A 22,329-nucleotide genomic window follows, 5' to 3' on the forward strand; every position below is an offset into this window, starting at 1 on the left:
GAAAATATGTTTTTATGGAAAAGTTAATGCATTCAACAACCTGCCAGAAAAAAAGCGCTAGAGACAAAAACAGCAACATATTACAAAATGCTTAAGACAGACGCAAGGGAAAAATAGTACCGATTGAGCAAGTTTAAAGCTGGTGAACCTTTTGTATCAAAGGTATGCAGAAAACAGTTGGCATAATGCACCTGTTAGCCTTGTCATCAAATTCTAAATGCAAGAGAGGATCTAGGTTTTTATAGGTGTTTCCTCCAGGTTCTGATGTGTTTTCCATCTTTTCATTGTGGATAGTAAGGGGCACCATTTGTCACTCGCCACGGGTAGCTGTGAATTCTCTGCAGACACCATGCCTGTCGGTCTGGGCCCTGCCCTGGAGAGCATATAAGCATGTTCCATGAGAGATATGATAAGTCATTTCTAACATGCCTGTATGCATGTGATTCTAGGCGTGACAAGACACAGGAGGGTAAGGAGGGAGGACAAGACAAACGATCATACTAGGCCTTGTGTCATTCAGATCGTGCAAGTGCAGAACGCAAAGTGCAGGGGAAGGAAATGGTGGAAGTGCAAGGGGGATAGAAGGGGAAAGTGCAATCAGGGCAACATTGCTTCGAGTAAGTACAGCCAGGGCAGCGCGGCTCTGGGTAAGTGCAAGGAGGCGGGGCACTGTAGAGGCTACAGTTACAGCCCTTAATGCGCTACAGGCCCAGAGGGAGACTGGTCAAACAGGAGCCTGGTACCCAGTGAGACTCTGAAGCTAACCAAGCAACCAGTCAGCGCAGCAGACAGGTAGGTTAGCATGGGAGGGAGGGAAACAAAGCAGAGGAGAAAAGGAAGGTCTTGAGCGGTTACTGGAGCTTCAGGTGGTTAAGCTCAAGTTTGAGAGGGGCAGGGAGGCCGTTCCAGAGGGAGGCACCTGCAGAGGAAAATGGTCTACCCCTACACTCTGCCTGGCAAAGCTTCTGACCCTCTGAGAGTTTGAGGCAGGGGCTCAAGAAGCAAGGTATTTAGGTGGATGTATTGCGGGCCCAAACCCCAGAAAGTCTTGTGGACGATGCAGAGGGTCTTGAACTTGATCCTTGCAGCCACTGGGAGCCATTGGAGAGATTTCAGAGCTGGAGAAATACGGTCCCTGTGCTTGAGGCCAAGGATAAGTCTCTCGGTCCTGTTCTGGATTAGTTGCACAGTGCAGCGAGTAGAGGAAGGCAGATTGAGAAGAGGCTTTTACAGTAGTCCAACCTATAGAGAACCAGGACTCTGGAGACAATGAGCTTCTGGGATAAAGTGAGAAAAGGAAGAGTACCTCTGAGGAGGTGCAGCTGGTAATGGGGCCTTCTTTTTAAGGTCAGTGATGTGAGGAGAGAAGGAGAGAGTGGAGTCGAAGATGACACCAAGGTTTTTTGCCTCGCAGGAAGGCTAAGGAAGAGGGCCCATGGAGGGCAGGCAGAGTGAGAAAGGGAAAGTGGGAGCAGGGGTACCATTGAGAACGATCTCCATTTTACTGGCATTAAGGCAGAGATTGTTGGAGGTGTATCAACCCTGAATCGTGGATAGACAGTCTGGAATGTGCGAGAGAGGAGAGGGGGCTGTAGGTAGCCTGAAAGAGAGCATAACACTGAAAGCTAGATCAGAAGGTAGAAATTAGGGATCTACGTGATCCGACTGCGGCTGATTTGCCTGCAGCCGGAAAGTTTGCATGAGAAAGGTGCGAACCACCAAAAGTTTGCACCTTTCTCATGCGAAAACACATACATACCCACACCCCCACCCATACCCATACCCACAACACAGCCATGACACACCCCCTGCCCACACCCTCAACACACCCCCACCCACACCGCCAACATAAACAAACCACACTTTTTCTTCACGCTGAGTCCCTGCGGTGGTTCCCTTCCGTGATCGGGAACCGGCACCGCAGGGTCCTTTTCTTTTCTTCTACAGAGTCTGCAGGGGGACACCCCAGCAGCCCCTGTTTTTTTTGCGGGTAGGCTGCGGGGGTATCCTCTGCAACACCCCGCTCACTATACTGTGTGGTATACGGTCACAATTTACAATACCGAGATTCCGCCAGGCTGATGAAAAGGCAGAGCAAAGAGAAGGGAGTCATTTTCTTGGCTAAAAAGGAAACCAACCAGGGCAGGGGAGTCATTCCCCCTGGCATCTATGGTGAACTTTCATTTATCCAGTGTTATATCATTGAAGTATAATTTTTAGGACATTTTAACCAGGAGAAGGGGGATGTTCTTCCTGGAGAAAACCATTGGAACTTGATAATATTTTTGATGAGCACTTTTGGCCATGGGAAGGGTATCACCCCTCGGTTAAGAACTTGCAACCAGATTTGTGCTTCCTCGTCCAGGAGAAAGGAATCATTCTCCTGGACTAAGAACATTGACCCAACCTTATAGTTTAGTTATAATTGTAAGGGACAGAGTAAGAGTTCCGACACATGATGGTGGATTTGTTAAGTTACAAGGACATTCTGACAGACCCATTAGTATTTAAGTTGAGGCAGGGAATCCCCTCTTAGAGGTAGGGAAAAGTTAGGTTTTCTCTTTCTCTTTATTTTGTTGATTAGTAGTCTATAGCAATCACTATGCCACCTGTGTGTCAGTCTCCTCTTTCTGTACCCTTACAACTCTCACTCTCACCCCTACCATCTCACCCATCCTCGTTACTCTACTTTCACCCCTCCTCACTCTGCTACTCTCACCCCCTCCTCACTCCACTCTCTCACTTCGTCTTACTACACTACTCAGGAATGTGGTGCCCTGCTTACCCTCCCAGAGATATGGTGCACTGCTCACCCTCTCACCCCCCCCACCCCAGGGATATGGTGCCCTGCTCAAATCCTATGGATATGGTGCCTTGCTGATCCTTGTCTTTGAACCCCACTCTCTTCCTATGCCCGCATCCTTTCACTCTTCCTACTACGCTCACTCACCCAAAAACCTAATGCCTTCCCTATCTCTTGTACAAAAAAGTGTAAAAAGGAGAAATGTATGCAACAGGAAATCAATGTTCAAATGATAATGTGGTCAAACTAGCTCTCCTCCCCACATTAGACCTCACGGAGTAAGGCGGTCCCTTTAGGCATGATGGCACACTCTGGCTCAGTTTCCAGCACAATAAGCAGTTCCAAAAATGTGGACAGGGGCCCGTCTGGCCTTCCACGTTAAAGTTTCTTTTCCTGACTTACAAAATAATGTTTCAACCAAAAAGTTCACAAAGTTCCCCCTCTGTTGGGCAAAGACATTTCACCACACAGTTCACGTAGGACCCCCTCTGTCGGGCTCTGACCTCTCACGATAAAGTTCAACACAAACTTCCAAGTGGGCTCCCTTCCCCAATCTTATTGTACTTCAGGTCTCCCTCAGATGGGCTAAGACCACTTTCGAATGTCGAAGACTTTTGAATGTGCGTGGATTTGTTTACAGACCACTGCAGGACCTCTTTGACTCAAAGGTCACGGTTTAACTTACTTTCACTTTTCGGGTTCTCTAGGAATTAATCTTCTTTATTTGACTTTTTCTGTTTATTCACTTTATTGCTTTAAACAATGTACCTTTCACAGAGACTTTGGAATGGGTTATTTCCTTTCAACCGGACCATTCTGTTACTTAGTATCGCTGATTTAACAGCTGTCATTTACCTCAAGGTTCACTCACAAGTCTGCCTTCACTTGCGATAGACTGTTGCTATCAGTCTCTCAGGTGGCTTGCCAACTCACCAGCAGTTGCGTCTCTTTCTCGGTTTTGCGATCTCTAATTCACGAGTCAAGGTTAGTACTGCAGGCTTGGCTTTGCCTCCCCAACTCTGCTGTTCACCTGGGAGGGTCGCTGGCGTCCTTGAAACACAATGCAGTCTTTGCTTGCAAGATCTGGCCTTCTCCATGTGTCTTTCGTGGCCTGTCAGAGGCAACGACCTCCAGTAGGTAACTCTTGGGGTTGTCAACCCGCAGCTCTCGTCCCTTGGTCTGACGCTCTGCTCCAGTAGGTTTGCCTTCGTTCCAGAAGCCTCGCTCGTATTCATATTCCACCTTGCTCAGAGTGTCACTTTGGGTTCCGCCTTTTATTCATGTGAGGAGAGCCAATTGGTATCAGGTGTATACACTTAGAGTCAAGTGCCTAACTTTGCCTGACCTGATTAGAGGGACATGTCCAGTACGATGTGTGAAAGTTAATGTTGTTACTCTGTTACCCTCTTCCAGCCCAGTGTTTGTGTAAAAAGGGGGGAGTCAGGACCTCGGAGAATCCCAAACAATTAGGATGGGTTCAAAAAACGAAATAGGGGGAATACCGCGTTCAACATGACTGCCTCACGCCCACTCCCCAAAGGCCCCTCATCCAGGTGATCCTCCCGCACTGGTCCACCCCCAGGGTCAGGATCCAAAGGCGATGGCCATGCCCTGGCCACCTGAGAGAGATATCCCTGGGGATTAGCGAGTGAGATACCCTCTAGTTTCTCACACCTCACTCCATGGACCTGTCTGGGCCCGTCTTTTCCCAAGGGGCTGGTTTACATGGATGAATAGCTTTAAACATCCCTCTAAATCCTGCCCCCTTTTCGAACACGGGTCTGTTAGTAGTCTCTGATGGCTTCCTGACTTGCTGTTCCTTTGGCTTGATGTTTTCATTTTTTGCTTTGGGAATTTCTGTTTTGATGGTGTACTGTAAGCTGTTCTCATCTGGCTTCAGGTAAGTTGGGCAATGAGCAGTGTTTCTCGTGGGTCGTTTGGATTGTTTTCTGCTGCAGTGGTTTCTGTGACCTGTAGTCCTGAAAAAGAAAAAAGAGAACACTGGCCAGAAAAAGTGATGGGACCCTGTGGGTAATAGAAAGTGGTACCAGGTTTAACAGGCATGGCACATGAGAGTGTTTTAAAGACTGAGTACTCCTCTCCAAACTTCCCCTCCCCGCCTCGGAGACACGGCTGGCCCTAGGTTGGGAGGGATCCCAGGTTCCTACTGAAAGGGTAGGGCCCCTGACCCGGTCACAAGGAGGAAGTCTGGATAAATTACTGATTACTGATTTGATACAGTCTGCGATTTTCTTTTTATGGTCTGTGTCTGTCCTGTTTTGGTTTATTTGGTTGGCTTGTTGATGTCTTGGCGTTAGCTGTTTATACTCCCTGATGCCCATGGTTTTATTTTGGTGCGGTACAAATAAATAAATACATTCATTTAGACTCTGGGCCAAGATGGACTGCATGGCATATAATATTGGGGACTATCTCAAGAGCAGACCTCCATGGGAAAGAGGGAGTGTACAGTTGAGAAAAAAGATGCAGGGGGAGGCACGCTGCAGGCACAGATTGCATGGGAGCCTTATAATAGAAGGGGAAAAGAGTCACTGCAGGCATAAGGTGAGAAGTAATGCTTTATTGCAAGTTATACATGTGCCCACCGGCTCCTTAGCACAATGGCTTCTGAATCCCAACAGTTTTTCTACATTGCATTTTTCCTTCGATATTCCATGCTCAACATTCCACACTCCATGCCAGGTTCAACATGGAGTGTTGCCTGCAGAGCATGGAATGCTACACATCTCCCTTTTTTACTCTACAACATTAAAAGAATTTCAAATAAGAAAAGAAGGTGCTGTTATTGCACCTTGTGGATGATACATAAATAAAAGGAACTTAAAAGTGGATTAAAAAAAATATTGTTTTATAGCATTCCTATTATAACATTAATACAGAGAACGAATGATAATTAATTGATTATTACATTTCCAACCTTAATCCACATAGTCTTTCATGTACAAAGGTCTACCACACACACACACATTTCACACGTGCCACACAGTGACTCTTCCCTTCACTCCCATCATCAAAACACTGTTCCTCCATACCAGTGCTTCTTTCTATGATATCCCTGTGTTTGCTATTCACACACTTGAAAACCCTGTTTAGGTTCCATACTCTACCATCAGAAACTTTGACTGCACCATGGAACTTTTGCACAATCTTCATAGAGTCAGGCCAATCAACATTCCTTTCTGTTCTGGTATGAGGAAGCTTTACCCGCACACAATCTCCTTCCTCAACAAGGCATTTCTTTGCTGCCTTCCTAATGTCAAAGTGAACTTTGTTAGCCACCTGTCTCTTAGTTATATTCACCTTGAAAGCATCATAGTGAATCTCTTTTGGGCATGCTCTACCCAACCAAGGTGGACATACCAGAGTGTTAGGTTTCCTCCCCCTCAACATTTCAAAGGGAGACACCCCTGTTGTGGCATGAGGCGTAAACCTGTGTGCCACTAGTGTGTCTTCTGCTGCTTTCCTGCAATCACCATTTTCTGAGATGGCACCCTTGAAGCTATTCTTAATGACCTTATTGAATCGCTCAACAATTCCATTGGTCTCAGGATAATCAATTGAACTGGTTTTGTGTTCAATGCCATTTCTCTCGAGAAAAGCATCAATTTCTTCAGACACACGCTGCACCCCATTGTCTGTCACAATGGTTGTTGGATAACCTTCTCTCCTAAAAATGTCTTAGACAAACTTAATTATGTCTTTAGAACAGACATTCTGGACCCATGAAATCTCTACCCATCTAGATAACATGTCAACTAACACAATACAAAATCTTAACGTCCCTTGACTCCTTACGGGTCACACAATGTCTAACCCCACTCGTTCCCAAGGTACAGATGGAATAGACCTTACTGTAATTGGTTCTACTCTTGCGGTACAACCCTTTGCGGAATCCTCACAAATGTGACAATCTCTGATTAACCTCGCTACCTGCAAATCCATCCCTGGCCACCAATCGTCTTGTCTTAATAGCTGCTTGTTTGTAGTCCTGCCTGGATGGCCCTCATGCGCAAGTTCTAGCATATTCTTTCTCACACTAGTAGGTGGAAACACTTTGTCCACCCATTAAAATCATACCTTACATCATTAATGACAAAAATATGGAGATGAGTTAATGCTGTGACTTGCCATTGAACAAACCATTTGAAGAAACGACAGGTCTAAGAGTCTAATAGAAGATCTTACAAAGTATACTTAAAATGTTTTTACTGTCACGCTTTACAATCATTGAGCATATATATTTTTGTTTGTAACTATATTAGTAACGGTGGAGTAGGTCATTTATGATCTGTCAGTCATTATGACACACTATTATTTATTAACTTAATTTATATGGTCTTTTTAGTTTCATGTTCCAAACCCTTCATTTCCTCCCTTTCACCACTCCTTGATCTCTGTCATGAATATTAATGTATAAAGATGTGGAAGTAAATCAGATGAAAACTAATTCCCAGATTTGAAAAAGGCACAAAAAGCCAAAAACACGTGTAATCAAAAAGGGCTGATCCACAAAGGTGGAAGGAAATCTTGTTAAAATCAACAATAAAAAAAGAATGTGATTTCTAACTAAAACATGGCACTTGTTCTTTTGAGAGATCACATAATTCATTTAGCAGTGGCAGTTTTTTTCTCTGGGCCCTCTCAAAAACACGATACAGAAGTACCACAGATTGAGAACTGAGGCTCTGAGCGAATGAGGTTGATATACAAAAAAGAAAACAACATTGTATTCTGGTTACATTGAAACAACCCTTCCGGGTAAAGAAGGCTGTTATATTCTTGGAGTGTGGGTGTAACACAATTTGATGGTACGGAGATTTTAAATCTAAAGTACTCATCACTCATGCACCATTAATTGTGCCCAGCATTTCTGTTATATTTGGCAAAGGATGCCTGTCTGGTATTACACAATGATTCACACATCTCAAATCTATGCACAATCTAAGTTTCCAATTGGGTTTGTGGACGATAACTAAAAGTAACACCCATTCGGAGGACTCAACCCTTTCTATGACACCTTGTCCCTCCATTTGATTGGGTTCATCTTTTAGAGTAGTTCTGATAGCTGGGGGTGCTGGTCTTACTTTTTGCACAACTGGAATGGTATCGGATTTCATGCGATTTTTGTGAATAAAGCCTTTAAAATGTCCTAGTTGCTCTCAAAACACTTGTGTGTTGTGTAATCAATTCTGGGGATATATCAAAATCTACAGCATAGACTGCTTCTTCAGCATTTGGATCGAGTTCTATCTTGAGTCTCTTCTAGTGTGACCAACTGAGGAGGGGATATCTGCCTTTGCTGGAAATATATATCTTTCCTTTCGCTGATCTGTCCTTAAATCGCATAACTGACCAAACCAACCTTCAATGTGTTTCCCTCCATAGGCTACTGGCTTCACATCTACTTTGAGTGTGATTCCTTTCCCTATTTTTGCTTCAAAATTCACTCTAGGTAATAAAGTATACTTGGCCCTAGAGTCAATAACCATCTCCATTTTTGTACCACCAATGTCTATGAATGACATAGGCTTTTCCACATCAGCATCTTCATCTTCCACATTATCTATTTTATTGTTGGCAGCGCATCTGCATTCTTCTAATTCTTCAGAGTTCATCAATGCAGTCAGTGTTCTCAGCCTTTGTCTAGCAACAGTTGGTGAAATTACCTTTTTTGGTGCAACTTTTGCACATTGTCTTAATACCAGGACATTTGTCACTGCTAGCATAATGATATACACTGTCACAACAAAAGCATCTTCTTTCATTTTCATCTTTTCTTTCCTTGAATCTCCCTGCTTTCTTTTTTTATCGTGTACTCTTTCCGAGTCCCGTGTTTACTTCTGGCGGTGGTCCTTCTTGCACAGCTAAAACTTCCATCACTTGATATGCATCTTATTTCTTTATTTCTGTTTCTGTTCTTTTCTCTAACTCTTTTACATACTTGTTTGTGTATGCAACTTCTTTGGCTACCTTGATGACTTCATCTATAGAAGAATTGCTTCTCAACCATAATGTTTCTATTACTTTTCCATTGCTGCATTCTAGCATGAATTGATCTTGTAACCTCTCATTGAGAGTAGAGCTGAATTTGGATGAAGAAGCTAGACATCTAAGAGCCGTAATATATTGTTCAACCGTTTCTCCATGCTCTTGTTTCCCTTTCCCAAAGTGGTGCCTTTCAAGTATGATGCTCACAAACTTGTCATAGTGCTTGCAAAGCATCTTGATGCATTTTTCATATTTAGTGAGACTTGCTGATTCTTCATCAGAGAGAGGAGGTAGATTCTCAAATTGTTCTTGACCGTGATTGCCTAAACAATGCATAAGTAAATATTTCTTCTGTTCACTTGCAAAGTTCAAACCATTTGCGGTAAAAACACTTAATGATCGAAACACTTCTTCCAATGTTTCCACGGTATGGGAGGTTCACCTATGGTGTCTAGAAAGTAGTTGGGAGTCGGAATTCCTTTTATTCTTGTAATGTGGCAATTTAAATATCCTTCTCTGTTCTGGGTTTAGTTCCTGTTGTGCTGTCTTTTTGGTTTAGTTTTTATTTATTTATTTATTTGTTTAGGTTGCCTGACCTTATAATGGTTGCTTTGAACCTTTTAACTTACAGAAGATTCAGTCTCCTGGCAAATAGTGAGACCATGTAGCACATAGTCTACAAGGGTAGAGAGATGCATAGAGGTAGGGATACAATCAGCCTGTTAGGGTGAACTGGTGTGTAATAGAGGGACTGCAGAGGGGGTGAAAAATGCACATGGGCAGCGTCTTGGTGGAAGATTGCAGGGGGTTGGCATTTCAGGGGGAAAATACTGAAGAGTAAAGGAAGAGACTGCAGGTTAGGGACTTTAATGCTGCAAGGGAAAGAGACTGCACTAAAAAAAACATGGCTGCTTTGGAAAGATTGACTGAAGGAGGACATTCCTTACTGGTAAACCCGCCACACTGCAAGTTAGATAGACTGTGCGGGTATAGTACAAAGTGAAAATAGTGTCATGAGAGATTGTAGTAAAGATAGACTGTGGGAGGTATATCTGTTGTCATTTTAAAGTGAGTATCTTGAAGGCAAAGTTGTGGCAATGTGCATATTTGTGCGTAAGTGTACCCATTGCTTTTTGGATGTATTTAAAGGATAGATACAACCATGCATACCATTTTAGACTGAGAGTGCTGCCACTGGGCCCTGCTATATGTACACCAGCACTTTCTTGCCCTCTAAAACGAATATTCAAAGTCGAATGGCTAGAAGGAAGGGCGCTCTAAGCAGCCTTCTCTTCTTGAGGGATCAGCCCTGCGCTATGCCAGGGCAGTGGCAGTCATTCCCAACCAGTAACACGGGCAGACATCATCAGGGGCCTGATTCCCGGGAAGAAATCTTCTATCGTAGAGTTCTGGTGCCTTTTCCTCCTAAGCAATACTTTGATTGACAAATGTTAATTGCAGGGCTCATTGAGTAAAATTTAATCAGGTATTTTTTTTAATTCAGAAAAAATGTGCACATAATCTCCTCTGTCTTCACTGATATCCACGGTTTGTAAATTTCATGAAGCAACGTTTGAGGGGAGGGGGAGCACCTTTCCTCTGGCACATAATTGTGGGAATCATTTTCTCCTGGCACTGCAGCAATCTTATGTCATGTCCACTATTCACGAGGAACTGATGGCTGGCTGAAAATATTGGGTTGCTGGGGGACATCACATTGTGATTGATGCTGTTGTACCACCAAAGCAAGTCATGAAATGATCTAGCAAACTGGAAGGTTGAGTGGAGTCCCTCAGAGGGGGCCATCACTCCGTAACTACATGGATTGTACTTTGGTGATCATTTTGCTGAGACTGCCTTTATTAAAAATGTGAACAAAAATCAGAGGTTGGTAGATCAAAAATTGAACATTACACTCTATAGGTACTTTTTAAATGTGTTTCCAGATTTAACTTGCAGAGGAGACTCTAATGCTTCTACCTAACAGTATGGCATCAAATGTTAAGCAAATGCCCTCAGTTCTTCCTTAGGGACACCAATATCGGCTACTATTTTTATATCCCGCCCAGATGTTAAAAGCAGCCTCTAAATGTCTTTGAGCGCCATGCATTGTTATGAACCTCCTATATTCTCTCTTTTCAGCATCCTGTATGCAGACATTGTAGGGTTCACTCGGCTGGCCAGTGACTGCACCCCGAAAGAGCTTGTGGTGGTGCTGAACGAGCTTTTTGGGAAGTTTGATGAGATAGCAAAGGTAAGTGCCACGGAAGGAGGCTGGTCAGCTTATTGGTGGGGAATAAACAGCATTGTTGGGGAATCGGCCAGTGACCGAAATCACATATTTTGCCATCACTCATGATTGACAACTTGTTAAAGTTGAATGATAATGAAACGTTGCATATCTCAACACATTGGTGGCCACAGTACAGAACTCCATGGGGGCAGTTTGACAGACTTGCCTTTAGATAAACAGAGAATGCTGAAGGCATCTGTCCATAGACTGTGGAGCTCAGGGACCAAGCATTCTATGAAATACACCACTTGGCTCTTGCCATTGACAATCGATTGGATATACGAGATGAGACTCGTGATGTCCATAAGGTGGTTTACCCTGGTTGTTAGTCAGAAGATCCAAACAATAAAAAATAAAGAATAGAAGAGTGCAAATATAAAGAATTGAGTGTGGTGTTGTCAAAGGGGGGGTCCATGGCTGCCTCCCTCCTGATGTAGGTTACTTCAGTGCCATATAAAACCGAAGTGCACACACAAAGGCAGTTCTAGAAAGAGTAGGCACCCGTATGTTGCCATCGATTGACATTATGTTTCGTAAATGATTTTGGGATTCACAGTTTTTTACAATTTTCATAACCTAACAGTAGCCCTTGCCAAAAAAACATTTCACTATTAAAAGTAACATTTAGTGCATTATCAAAAGTAAAATATGAAAAGGAAACACTCTTTGTTGGCTCTGCAGAGTGTATGGCGATAGCCAGGGCCTTGTTGGATCCTTGACAGCAAGACTGCAGCTCCAATGCACACCTGTCCTCATGGCAATATCCTGACTCTTTTCTGCAGGAGAATGAGTGCATGCGAATCAAGATTCTGGGCGACTGCTACTACTGTGTCTCCGGCCTGCCTGTGTCCTTGCCGACCAATGCCAAGAACTGCGTGAAGATGGGTCTCGACATGTGTGAAGCCATAAAGTGAGTGACGTGAGAGTACCCAACAGGCCAGTGAGAGGAGGTTGTTCCGCTAGGAGGGTTATTTATACAACACATTCACTAATTAATAGCTTTGAAAAAAGGATGTTGCGTTCCTCTCTCTTAGTTCAGAAAAATATGCCTGGTATAATTCAAGGTCAGGAAATGAATGACGCAAAAATTAGATCAATGCTAAGCTTAAGTGTTGCCGAGCCAGATTATCTAAAATTGGCAATTGTGCGAAAAAAATGGTACATGTAAATGTATCACCAGTTTTGTTGATTAGATAATATTGAGTGGAGCAAACAGGTTTAGCAAGACAAAAAGGAAGTAGACTGATTTGTGTAGTATTCTGTGTAACATGAAAAGAAAAGTAGTAAGCAGATTTCTTTTTATTTTACGCAGCAAATATAGTACAAACAGACTGGTTTATTTTGTGTCCTACTGCTAGTTTTTAGACATTACAGATTGTGACAAAAACCGTCCATTCTGTGTTGTCTAAGCAGCAAAACTTGTGCTAAATTGACTTGTTCATTTTTTACCCTGGAGCAATGTTCCCTCTAATTATTTTTCTCTAAGTGTGGAACTGGTTGCCTTTTGTGCGCACTTCATTTTCCATGTGCGCAAATGACCCACAAGGTAAGCCACTTGGTGAGCATGCATAGTTAGTGAGCTAGAGTCCCAAGAGAGTTTGGAAAGGAATTGCCCCTCACACAATCTACTGCAATTCTTTACTAATCTGCATAAAAGGTGCATTTTACAACACTTTTTCCCAACACATAGGTTAAAACTTTTTTTTTATATGTGATTATAAAGAGAACTCATCAACCAGTTCAAGACCTCAAGATGTGCCACAGTAGCTTGCAAAAGTACTCCTGTGCAGAGAGAAATGTGTGCTTTATGTCACTGGAAAAACACTCATGTGTATTACAAAAAAACAAATATTGCTTTTCATAACTGATGTCGCTTTCAAAAATCAGACCGGATACAATATTTGCAGATGGAATAAAGGCAACTAAAAGGAATGTGTCAGAAAACATGCCAATCGGAGTTCATGTGCCACTTTAAGTAATTCAAAGGCCACATGAGAACATGCCACTAATAATTTGTGTAAAGATGATAATTGCATCAGAAGAACTGCACCACAGAATATGAAGATCAAAATCCACTAGCTTCTACTTACTATCCACATTATGTTGTCCTGTGAGTTACTCAAAATCAGCCTTACAGCTTAGAAACATATACATCATCCATTTTTAATCCCTAAAACAGAAAAATGTGTCCAATAAAAAGGGGAAACAATGAACAAATAGGAACCAACCCCAGGCTTCTGCGCACAAAGCTCCATTGGTATTGTTTCGAATCAGTGATCAGCAGAGCAGTGGCATAGGATTGAACTCTAATAATATTTCAGACCGATCCCAAGACTAATTTTAAGGGCAACAAACATCTTTTAATAAGCATAAAGTATTCCTGTTGGCAAAGCCAATGACTTTTTATTCTTTGAAAAATCATTTCACTCTAAGTAGGAAGCAAATACTTACCAGAAACTTGCTTGTAACCCTGACTTAGGAAGTAAAATGACTGGGCACATATAACCTATAGTTTTGCCCGCACTTTGTCACCACAGCCTCGTCAAAATTCAACAAGAGACTTACTGAGGTTTCTTATAGAGCCCTGTTGATGTGAATCACATATTTATGCCTTTTAGGTTAATAGAATCAATGTTCAGAGGTACGACAGCTTGAGAGCCTTCTTCTGTAAATAGGGGTCCCTCTGTAATTCATTGTTATCAGTTAAACAAGATGCAGGAGGCTGCTACAGTCAGTAAACACAGAACACATGTTTAAATTGAAATGCCCTCAGCAGCTGAGCATAGAAAGAAACAGAAAGTGCAATTCTCTAGACTCTTAGTAGAGATTCCTTTCCTTCAGCAAACAAACACATTTTCTTCACTGTACTGTACTGCCAAAACAACTGACTTGGTTTTTTAAAGTCACTGATTTGTTCATCGCCCGTAAGGAGTGTTCTCCTGTGCCCTTTTATTTTGCAGAGCATACAAGAACGTTTGTAACTTATTCCACCCTTAAATTGTTGAGTAGGTTTATACAACTGATGAGTGAAATTGTTTTTGTATAGCATTGAGTTACAATATAATTTAAGGTCTATGCCCAATGCAACTCTGAACACTTAAAAAGGATGCAGATTGGGTGAAATGCATTCTACTGTCTGAATATCCATTGCCCTAATACTATATGCAAGTAATACCTAATACTATATATGAGTAATACCTGCATAGCCCTTGCCCCTTACCCCTTCCAGGCCAAGTAAGTGATATTGCAAAGTTGCTCTCCACTTATAGGGTAATATTAGCAATGCTAAAGTAGGAGATGCTGAGCATGACATTGGTCTACTCAAAATTCTTAGAGAACAAATTAATATTTGAGTTTTATAATGCGTTAACATGCAAGAGACCACATCAAAGCACTTGCATGACATATGTACCAAGAATAGGAAGCATGGGATGAGGCTACACATCTAAGTAGCCTGTTTACCAATAGTCAGTATCCGATATTTGAGATGATAATTAGGTTACATAGTGTGGGTGATGCTTTTATTATTAATATTATTAGTGTATTTATTGAGTGCAGACCTGGCTTCGGAAATCACCAGAATGCTTTGCAATCGTTGGAGGAAGAACACAGTGAGGGAAACAGAGACAAGGGAGTTGGAGCTAACAGGGGAAGGCAACAACAGTCAATTAGCAGCAAGAGATCTACAAGCAACCAGGGGAGGAGACAGTGGTGGGCAGATCAGAGTCTCGGGTACGATGGGGAGTGGAGGGTGTGTGGACCTATGTGCTACGGAAGAGCCATTACTTGAAGAGGAAGGTTTTGAGCTCTTTCCTGAACTAGCGCAGCAATGGGGTAAGTATGATGTTGATGGTAGATGGTTCCTGAGTCTTGCAGCATAGTCAGAGAAGGCTGTTCTTGTTTTTTCCTCCCTGCACCGTTGGAGTTCAAGACTTCACGTTTCCTTACTTCTGGTAGATTGCAGAAATCTGGAGATGCTATGTGAGGTAGCTTGGGGACTTCAGGGTGACAGCCTTGTAGATGATGCAACAGGGTTTGAAGATGATACAGGCTTGCAGCGGGAGCCATTGGAGTTAGAGGAGGTTCAGGATTGCATTTCCAGGGTCCTTTCATGAGTGGTGCTGCAGCATGCAGGACACATCTCAGAGGTGTCAGGCTAGTCGCTGGAAGGCCTTCCAAAAAGGAACTTTTTATAAGGCACGATGAATAACAGAAGTTCTGGTACTTGAACGCTTCTCAAATTACAACAAACATAAAATAAGTTGATGTAGGTACATGTCTGATAACCTTTCGCAGAGCCAAGAGAGAAAGTGTCAAGGTTATCTGGTAATATCTAAGTATGTTTTGAGGTAGAGGGTAGAGTAAGCGCATGGTAGACTAAAGCATAGGATAGGATTGAATAGAATAGCATAGGATGATGGGTATGGAGGGAATAGTAGTTGTTTAATATGTGCAGGCATATCTTAGTTAGATTTTTCTGTTCATGGAGCCACCTTTGCAAATGTTATGTAATTACTGTGGCTTGTGCCTTATTAAATCTTTTTGCATAGGTGACAATTGCCTGTGTGCGCTGCTAAAATTCTTCTGAGCGGCACCCAGAAGGAAGCTGGGGATGCGCACATGCGCACAGCTTAGAGGGAACATTGCCCTGCAGTGAGTGGAAAATCTGGCCCCAAGTATTTAAGTGATTTTGTGGAAGCTCTTCATAAATGAGACTGTTGTCATGTTCCATCATATATATAATTCACTGACAAAAAGCGTTGTTAAAGGGACGTTATGGTTAAGTTGCACTAGTAAAAACCTATGCAATTCAATTGACAAACATTGTTCCAGGGACTATATGGTTACAGGTAAAACTGAAAAACCCCAGAAATTCGCCAGTTATGGTAAGCTAAGAAACCATAACTTGCGCTACCACTGTGCACTGCTAAGACTAACACGCAGACATCAAAGATGAATCACAAATGTCATTGATGACATGACTGATGACATCACGTGTGGCTCTTTTTTTTGTTCAGTGACATATGTACACCGGGTACTTTTCTTCACTGGCAGTGAGGAACAAAAAATTTAAAAGGTACTGTATTTGTTGACCCTACCCTTTTCATATGGTCTTACACTACTTTTCTTAGGGTTCACGCACATGATATGATACATATACATAGGGGAAGAAGTAAGCCTGAAACCCAGCAATCATTTCTGTGCATGAAGATAATCAGTTAGGGTATGAACACTTTCTGGTATACTGTTTTGCTAACTGTACTTTCCTTGTATATGCTCATATTTGTGTGCGTTTTCGTCTCTTTATGTTGTGTATACAGTAGTACCATTATGTAGTAAGTGAGGCATTCTTAGCTACTTATTACATGTTGCACAGTACACAAAACTTTGAAATGAATTCATTCATCATTTCACTATCCAACATGGGAAGATTTTGAATAGTGCACCTGTATGATGCGGTGTCCGCTCATTTGGTCGAAAAAAAAAGATCGAATGACCATTTGGTCGAAACCAAATGGTTGAAAAAAAAATGGTAGAATTTTTTATTTATTTATTTATATATTTTTTTTCGTTTTGTTTGGTTAAAAGAAAAAAAATTATATATAACAAAAAAAAAAAAAGTAAAAAAAAAAAAAGAAATTCGACCATTTGGATTTCGACCATTTGGTGTCGACCAAATGGTCATTCGACCATTTGGTTGTCGACCAAATGACTGGTAACCGTATGATGCATGCTGCAGGCAGTGGCTACATTTGTACATGAGTTGGGTCTTGTGCTGGAAAGAACTCTGTAATGCAATGGTATTTAAAGAAATTCATTGGTTAATGAACTGTTTATCTCATAATAGCCCCTCCGATGATCTCTGATAGTCTTCTGGCAACATTACAATGCCAATCCCTTGTGGAGGCTTTTCATGAAAACTAAGTACACATGTGATGTCATCAGTCATGTCATCAATGACATTTGTGATGTCATCTTTGATGTCATGGGTGTTAGTCCTTGCAGTGCACAGTGGTAGCGTGAGTTATGGTTGCTTAGTTTACCATAACTGGCGAATTTCTGGGGGTTTTAAGTTTTACCTGTAACAACATTTGTCAATTGAATTGCATAGGTTTTTAGTAGCGCAATTTATCCATAACGTCCCTTTAACAATGTTTTTGTTAGTGAATTTCATAGGTTTTTAGTAGGGCACTGTAACCAGAATGTTGCTTCAGCATAGTGTTTTCTGTAAAGATGATCACTGTTTGGTACTGCAGCGGAACCATAACGTCCCGTTGACAACTGTTTGTTACTGATTCCTTGGCTGCCCTCATGATAAACGTGTGGAAAGGCCAAATTGTCTGGAGTATGTATCCATTTGTGCTACCCCTTCCTTTTCTATCTTAGCAATTACAGATGTACATGGTAAATGTTGGTGAGTGTTTGAGTAGTTTCTCTTTTTGTGTTAACATTGCATGGTGAATCTGTGCCGCACAGTACTGGCCGAGATGACTACAGATGAGCAATATGGACGTTTCCTAGGGAGAATGCACCTGGTCGGCGTATGTGCAATTACACTGCAAGTATCCGTAGGACTCCATTTTTGGCCGCATGTTCTCATCTAATGCACTTTTAAATAGTTGTGGAAGCGCACGTGTATCCGTTCCACACCTATACCCATGCATAGGGCATCCACTGTGTGCTGGTAACACCGCCCCTATCGCCAGCCCTGTGGATTCATACGGTACGGCATTTCAAGTACTCCTGCGGACTACATGGGCGGCTCTGCAAACCTATCAATGTGTGGCTGAAGCACGTCTGGCTATATGACGCCCACTGGTAAACAAGGAACAGCAACCTGCAGTGTAACGTGGGCGTGTTAAATGTCGCATTAATTTGATTGATGTGCTAATTGCCTTTCCGTGACCCGTGAAACAGACGCATCGTGTCTGCACTGAGCAGTGTGACGGAAAGTGTCAAGAGGTCGCCTGAGGGTCGTACAGTTGAAAAAAACATGTAACTGCAGGTGGGACAGTTTGTAGTGGGTCTGCAAAATGGCAAAGCTGGTGCAGCTTGGTCACACACATACTAGTGCATGTAAAGGCAAGTAAGCCAACAGCAGAATGTGCAGAGCGCAAACAATGTTAGTGGTGGTTAGAAAAGTACTGTAGCTGCATGGGCTGCACAGAATAAATGGCGTCCTGCTCCACGTAATGAAGCTGTGTTTCGCGTTGTTGTAAACATTCTTGTATTCCAGAATGTATGCATCTCTGTGAATGCTTCTCCTAAGACTAACGGCTTGGCATGAAGTGTTTGTTCTGCATGTGACGACAACTGAAATTAAAGCAAAAGGGACCAGTGGGCAGTCTACCACCCTTCCAACAAGTACGTAGGGTAATTTCATGTACAGCATTTGCCACATTTGCTGTGGGCAACAACAGGGGCACTCCTGTAGGGCAGCGGAGCTCTAAAACATCCTTGTACACCATATGCCACGCTACAGACCCTTACCCGTCAAAGGGCAATGTATTGTGCATGTACTGCAACGCGCTACTCTACAGAGGGAAGGTACTAGGAAGTGCGTGGAAAGGGTCCGTCCGGGAGCATGACAATGACTGGCGCCTATGTAGGTGAGCGCCACCCAATAATTCCGTCTCTCGGCACGTCCCCTATGATATCCATGCAGGTGCTGCCCCTTCTTTACAAGGCCTATCCTGCCGTTCCTTCTGTGGCGTGTGTCAGAAGACCATAATAATTGGAAATGAACTGGGAAAGGAAAAAAGGGAACTAAAGAAAGCACCTTTCAGAGATGAACAATGGAATTGCCAATGAACGATGCAGGGCGGGAGGCGTGGCACTGTGCAAAACACTGTAGTTGAATCAGTTAGGAAGGGGGTCGCTGTAGAAAGAGGTTTGTTAACGTGTTGCACAGTGCTTTGAAGAGTGTCAGTGCGCAACACTTACTACAAACATTTTCCCATTACTTTCAAGAAGGGCACACAGGCAATTTGGATGGGGTGTGCAGAAATCGGGATGGCAGGCATAGTAATATGAACGTTGTAGTTGGGGAAAACTTTTTTTGATATGAAATGTCATACTCCCATGTGTGAAATATGCCATTGGCACATGTCATACAAAGGCACAAATACACTTCTTCGCAATGTACAGCGCTTTCTCTATTTGCGGACCAAATAAGACATGACGCAGCCACGTCAGTGTCTGCATAACGCAATAGAAAATTATGCAAGAGATCCGAAACAAACGCATGACATGGGCAAGTGCCTCCTTCATCACACACGGAACTGAAACTCGTGTAACATGCTGTGCAATTTTCCCTCCACAATGAACAACAATAATATCGGCATGATTGCGTGTCACACAGACAAACCAAAATCAGTCACTTCATTGGAGGTACTCCATAGCACTACACATCCACATGATAGATTCCAAAATGAGCAGCCACAGGACAGTGTTTTCCATTCACTTTCAGTCAATGTACTTCAAACTACCCTAAAACCTGCACGCTGTGGCTCGTGAAATACATAGCCATAACCGCACCCTGGGCATTTCTGTTGACAAAAACACACCCAGAAACCTTATTGACCAATCCCGTAGCCTCCACAGGCCCATTTCTATGGCAATCATCTGCAAAAAGGGCCCATCTAACATGTGCCACCCTGAAACTATCGCGATATTCGCAGACCTTTCGTGCTGGCCATCATTTGCAAAAGGGGCATATCTAACATGTGCCACCCTGAAACAATTGCGATATTCACAGACCTTTCGTGCTGTGCGCACGCGGGAGTGGGGGAATAACTTCCAACCATGGTAGGGGACGTCGTTAGTTGTGGCGTCTTTTTTAAAGGTGCTTACATAGAAACACCTTTTTTTGCAGTTTTTATAAGTCATTTTGTGTTTTCAACGTCAGCTCACAATCTTACAGTAGGGTCTTCAGTGCAGCCTGTAGATTGTGAAACAAAATGTCATTGCCACTGGTCGACAAAGACATGCCATTTCCTTTGAAAAAGTTTATATATCGAGTACCAGTGTTCTCATTCTCACAGCACTCAAGGAGTCACACATGCTTCTGTTGATGAGACCCCTTCCGGCCTCTGGCTGGCGACAGGAATCATTGGAATAGTTCCACACTGTTCTCGGGGGTATACAATCGGAAAAGCACCTTGGCAGTGGGAAAAATGCACTGCACTGCTTTCATCATCATCTTCAGTTGACGGTACACACGGGAACAAGGCATGGAACCCAATAAGAAGGTTCCAAAGTGCACAACCACAACATGTACATTTGCGGAAGTGGCCATGCATCGACATTCTACAAGTACTCCGCCGAAATAGCACGCTTTGACACTGCACCACAAAGCGTCCACTCCCTCCAAACCGGAATTGCCACAAAACCCTTCTTGGAGGGCATACACAAACAGATCTTCCACAAAGGCATCACCCACGACGAAAACTGTGCGTCTTGACATGTTTGCCAGCTGCACTACACAAACTAATAGAAAAAATTATTGCCGCCCTTTCCTCTGACGCTCACCCTGAGCACCTGATTGGACATTCCCCACAGTCCCATTTCCATTGGCCACCATGGTGAGAAGCGCGGAATGTGGCACGTGCCTTTCCCCAAGTACCGCGAGAGCCGCACCCCAGTGAAGCAGGAGGAGTCCTTCTCCATATTGGTGCTCTTGTCTGTGACGCACACCCTGAGCACCTGATTGGACAAAGGCCATTGTTCCATTTCCATTGGCCACCATGGTGAGAAACGCAGAACATCTTCTTCTGCAACTATGCAGATGATTTTCAGTTGGTACTGGAGGTCTGTGGGGACCATGAAAAAGACCAACAGACACTAGATTCAGTTTATTTGATGCTTAAAAGCTGGATGTCGACCAAATGGCTATGCCTTAACACCACTATGACAGAGTTTATATTATATGGTCCTAGGCAAGCCAGAGGGAAGCTGATCCCTTCCTACATCAGCTTCCTGATTGATGGATGCCTGATCGCAGTGGTACACAAGGTAAAGACCCTGGGTACTCATCTGGAGGCCAGCTTGGACAACAGCGCACATGCAGACGCCATTGTAAAAGGCACAAATTACCATCTGAAAGTGCTTTGCCAAGTGGCCCCTCTGGTCTCTGAGGAAAACCGCAAGAAACTGGTTTGAGCCGTAATACTCCCGAGAGTGGACTATTGCAACTCCCTCTTAGGGGGAGCTAGGAAGGCAGACCTTCAAAAACTCCAAAAGATTCAGAACACCGCTGTGCGTATTTTCTTTCAGATGAATCGCCTGGAGCCTAAATCAGCAGCCAGGAGGACCTAAGGCTTGTTTTCTACAAGTAGACCGAGTCAAAAGAGCATGTGGATATGGCCGTGCTTTATATGTACAGGCGCACGGGCCTGGAATATGCCCTACCTGAACTTTTACAAAATACAGCTGAACATCTGGCCTTCCGGAAACAGTTAAAGACCATTCTGTTTGCGTAATCTTGATTAACCAGTAAATTTAAACGGGGTACTGTCCTTCCTTCTTTTTCCTCTTATGGCACCTGGATGCCCTCGGGCTTTGGCGTCTTACAAATAAACTAACATAACATAACATGCAAGGCGCTAGGCCCTCCCCACAGAAAGCACACCATAGTACAGGCTATAGTTAAATGCTCATGTCATGTGCACTGCTCTCCTCATCTGCAATTCAGCCTGCCAGCTTTCACCCTGGGCACATAGTTGAACGCATATCTTCATAACGTTGCGTTGGGTGTGCTGAACGGTATGTAGGAGCCCATGTACGTTAGCCATAGTTTACATGTGTGCTGCTGAGCACAACCTTTCATGCTGCAATATTTTACAGCACTCATAAAAGAAAGGGGATTATAAGGGCAAAACCATAGGAAGTGCACATGGTGACATGTGGCTCCCTACTGTTAATTTGCATACCCACAATGCCTTGCTGTTGTGGCTCAGAACTGGAGGTAAACTTCCAGCCATGACTACTATGGGCGCTGTGGAATGTTTGACTTGGCTCAAATGGATTTTCCTATATATATATATCTTTTTCCCCTCTAGCCTCGCCTCACCGCTTTCAGCAATTGCTGGGTGGGCTTTAAACAATACAACTTTCACCCACACAGAAAGAGACAGAGCCATAGGAAGAGGGAGGGAGAAAGAGATAGGGGGGAAGAGAGACAGGCAGACAGATGATTCGCCGGGTGCAGCTAGTGAATAAATAC

General features: G+C 43.2%; 1 protein-coding gene across 4 annotated transcripts in view; it reads left to right on the forward strand.

Annotated features, from left to right (window-relative positions):
* ADCY7 (adenylate cyclase 7) overlaps positions 1-22,329 on the forward strand; it is a 1,256,803-nt gene that overhangs the window by 841,273 nt on the left and 393,201 nt on the right. For all 4 annotated transcript variants that reach the window (XM_069604769.1, XM_069604771.1, XM_069604772.1 and 1 more), the window contains 2 exons: positions 10,955-11,066; positions 11,888-12,015. In XM_069604769.1, the coding sequence (XP_069460870.1) occupies positions 10,955-11,066; positions 11,888-12,015 (240 nt within the window). The remainder of the gene's footprint in view (positions 1-10,954; positions 11,067-11,887; positions 12,016-22,329) is intronic.

The sequence above is a fragment of the Ambystoma mexicanum genome, chromosome 1p, assembly GCF_040938575.1.
Source record: "Ambystoma mexicanum isolate Mex_15411 chromosome 1p, UKY_AmexF1_1, whole genome shotgun sequence".
Taxonomy (NCBI): Eukaryota; Metazoa; Chordata; class Amphibia; order Caudata; family Ambystomatidae; genus Ambystoma; species Ambystoma mexicanum.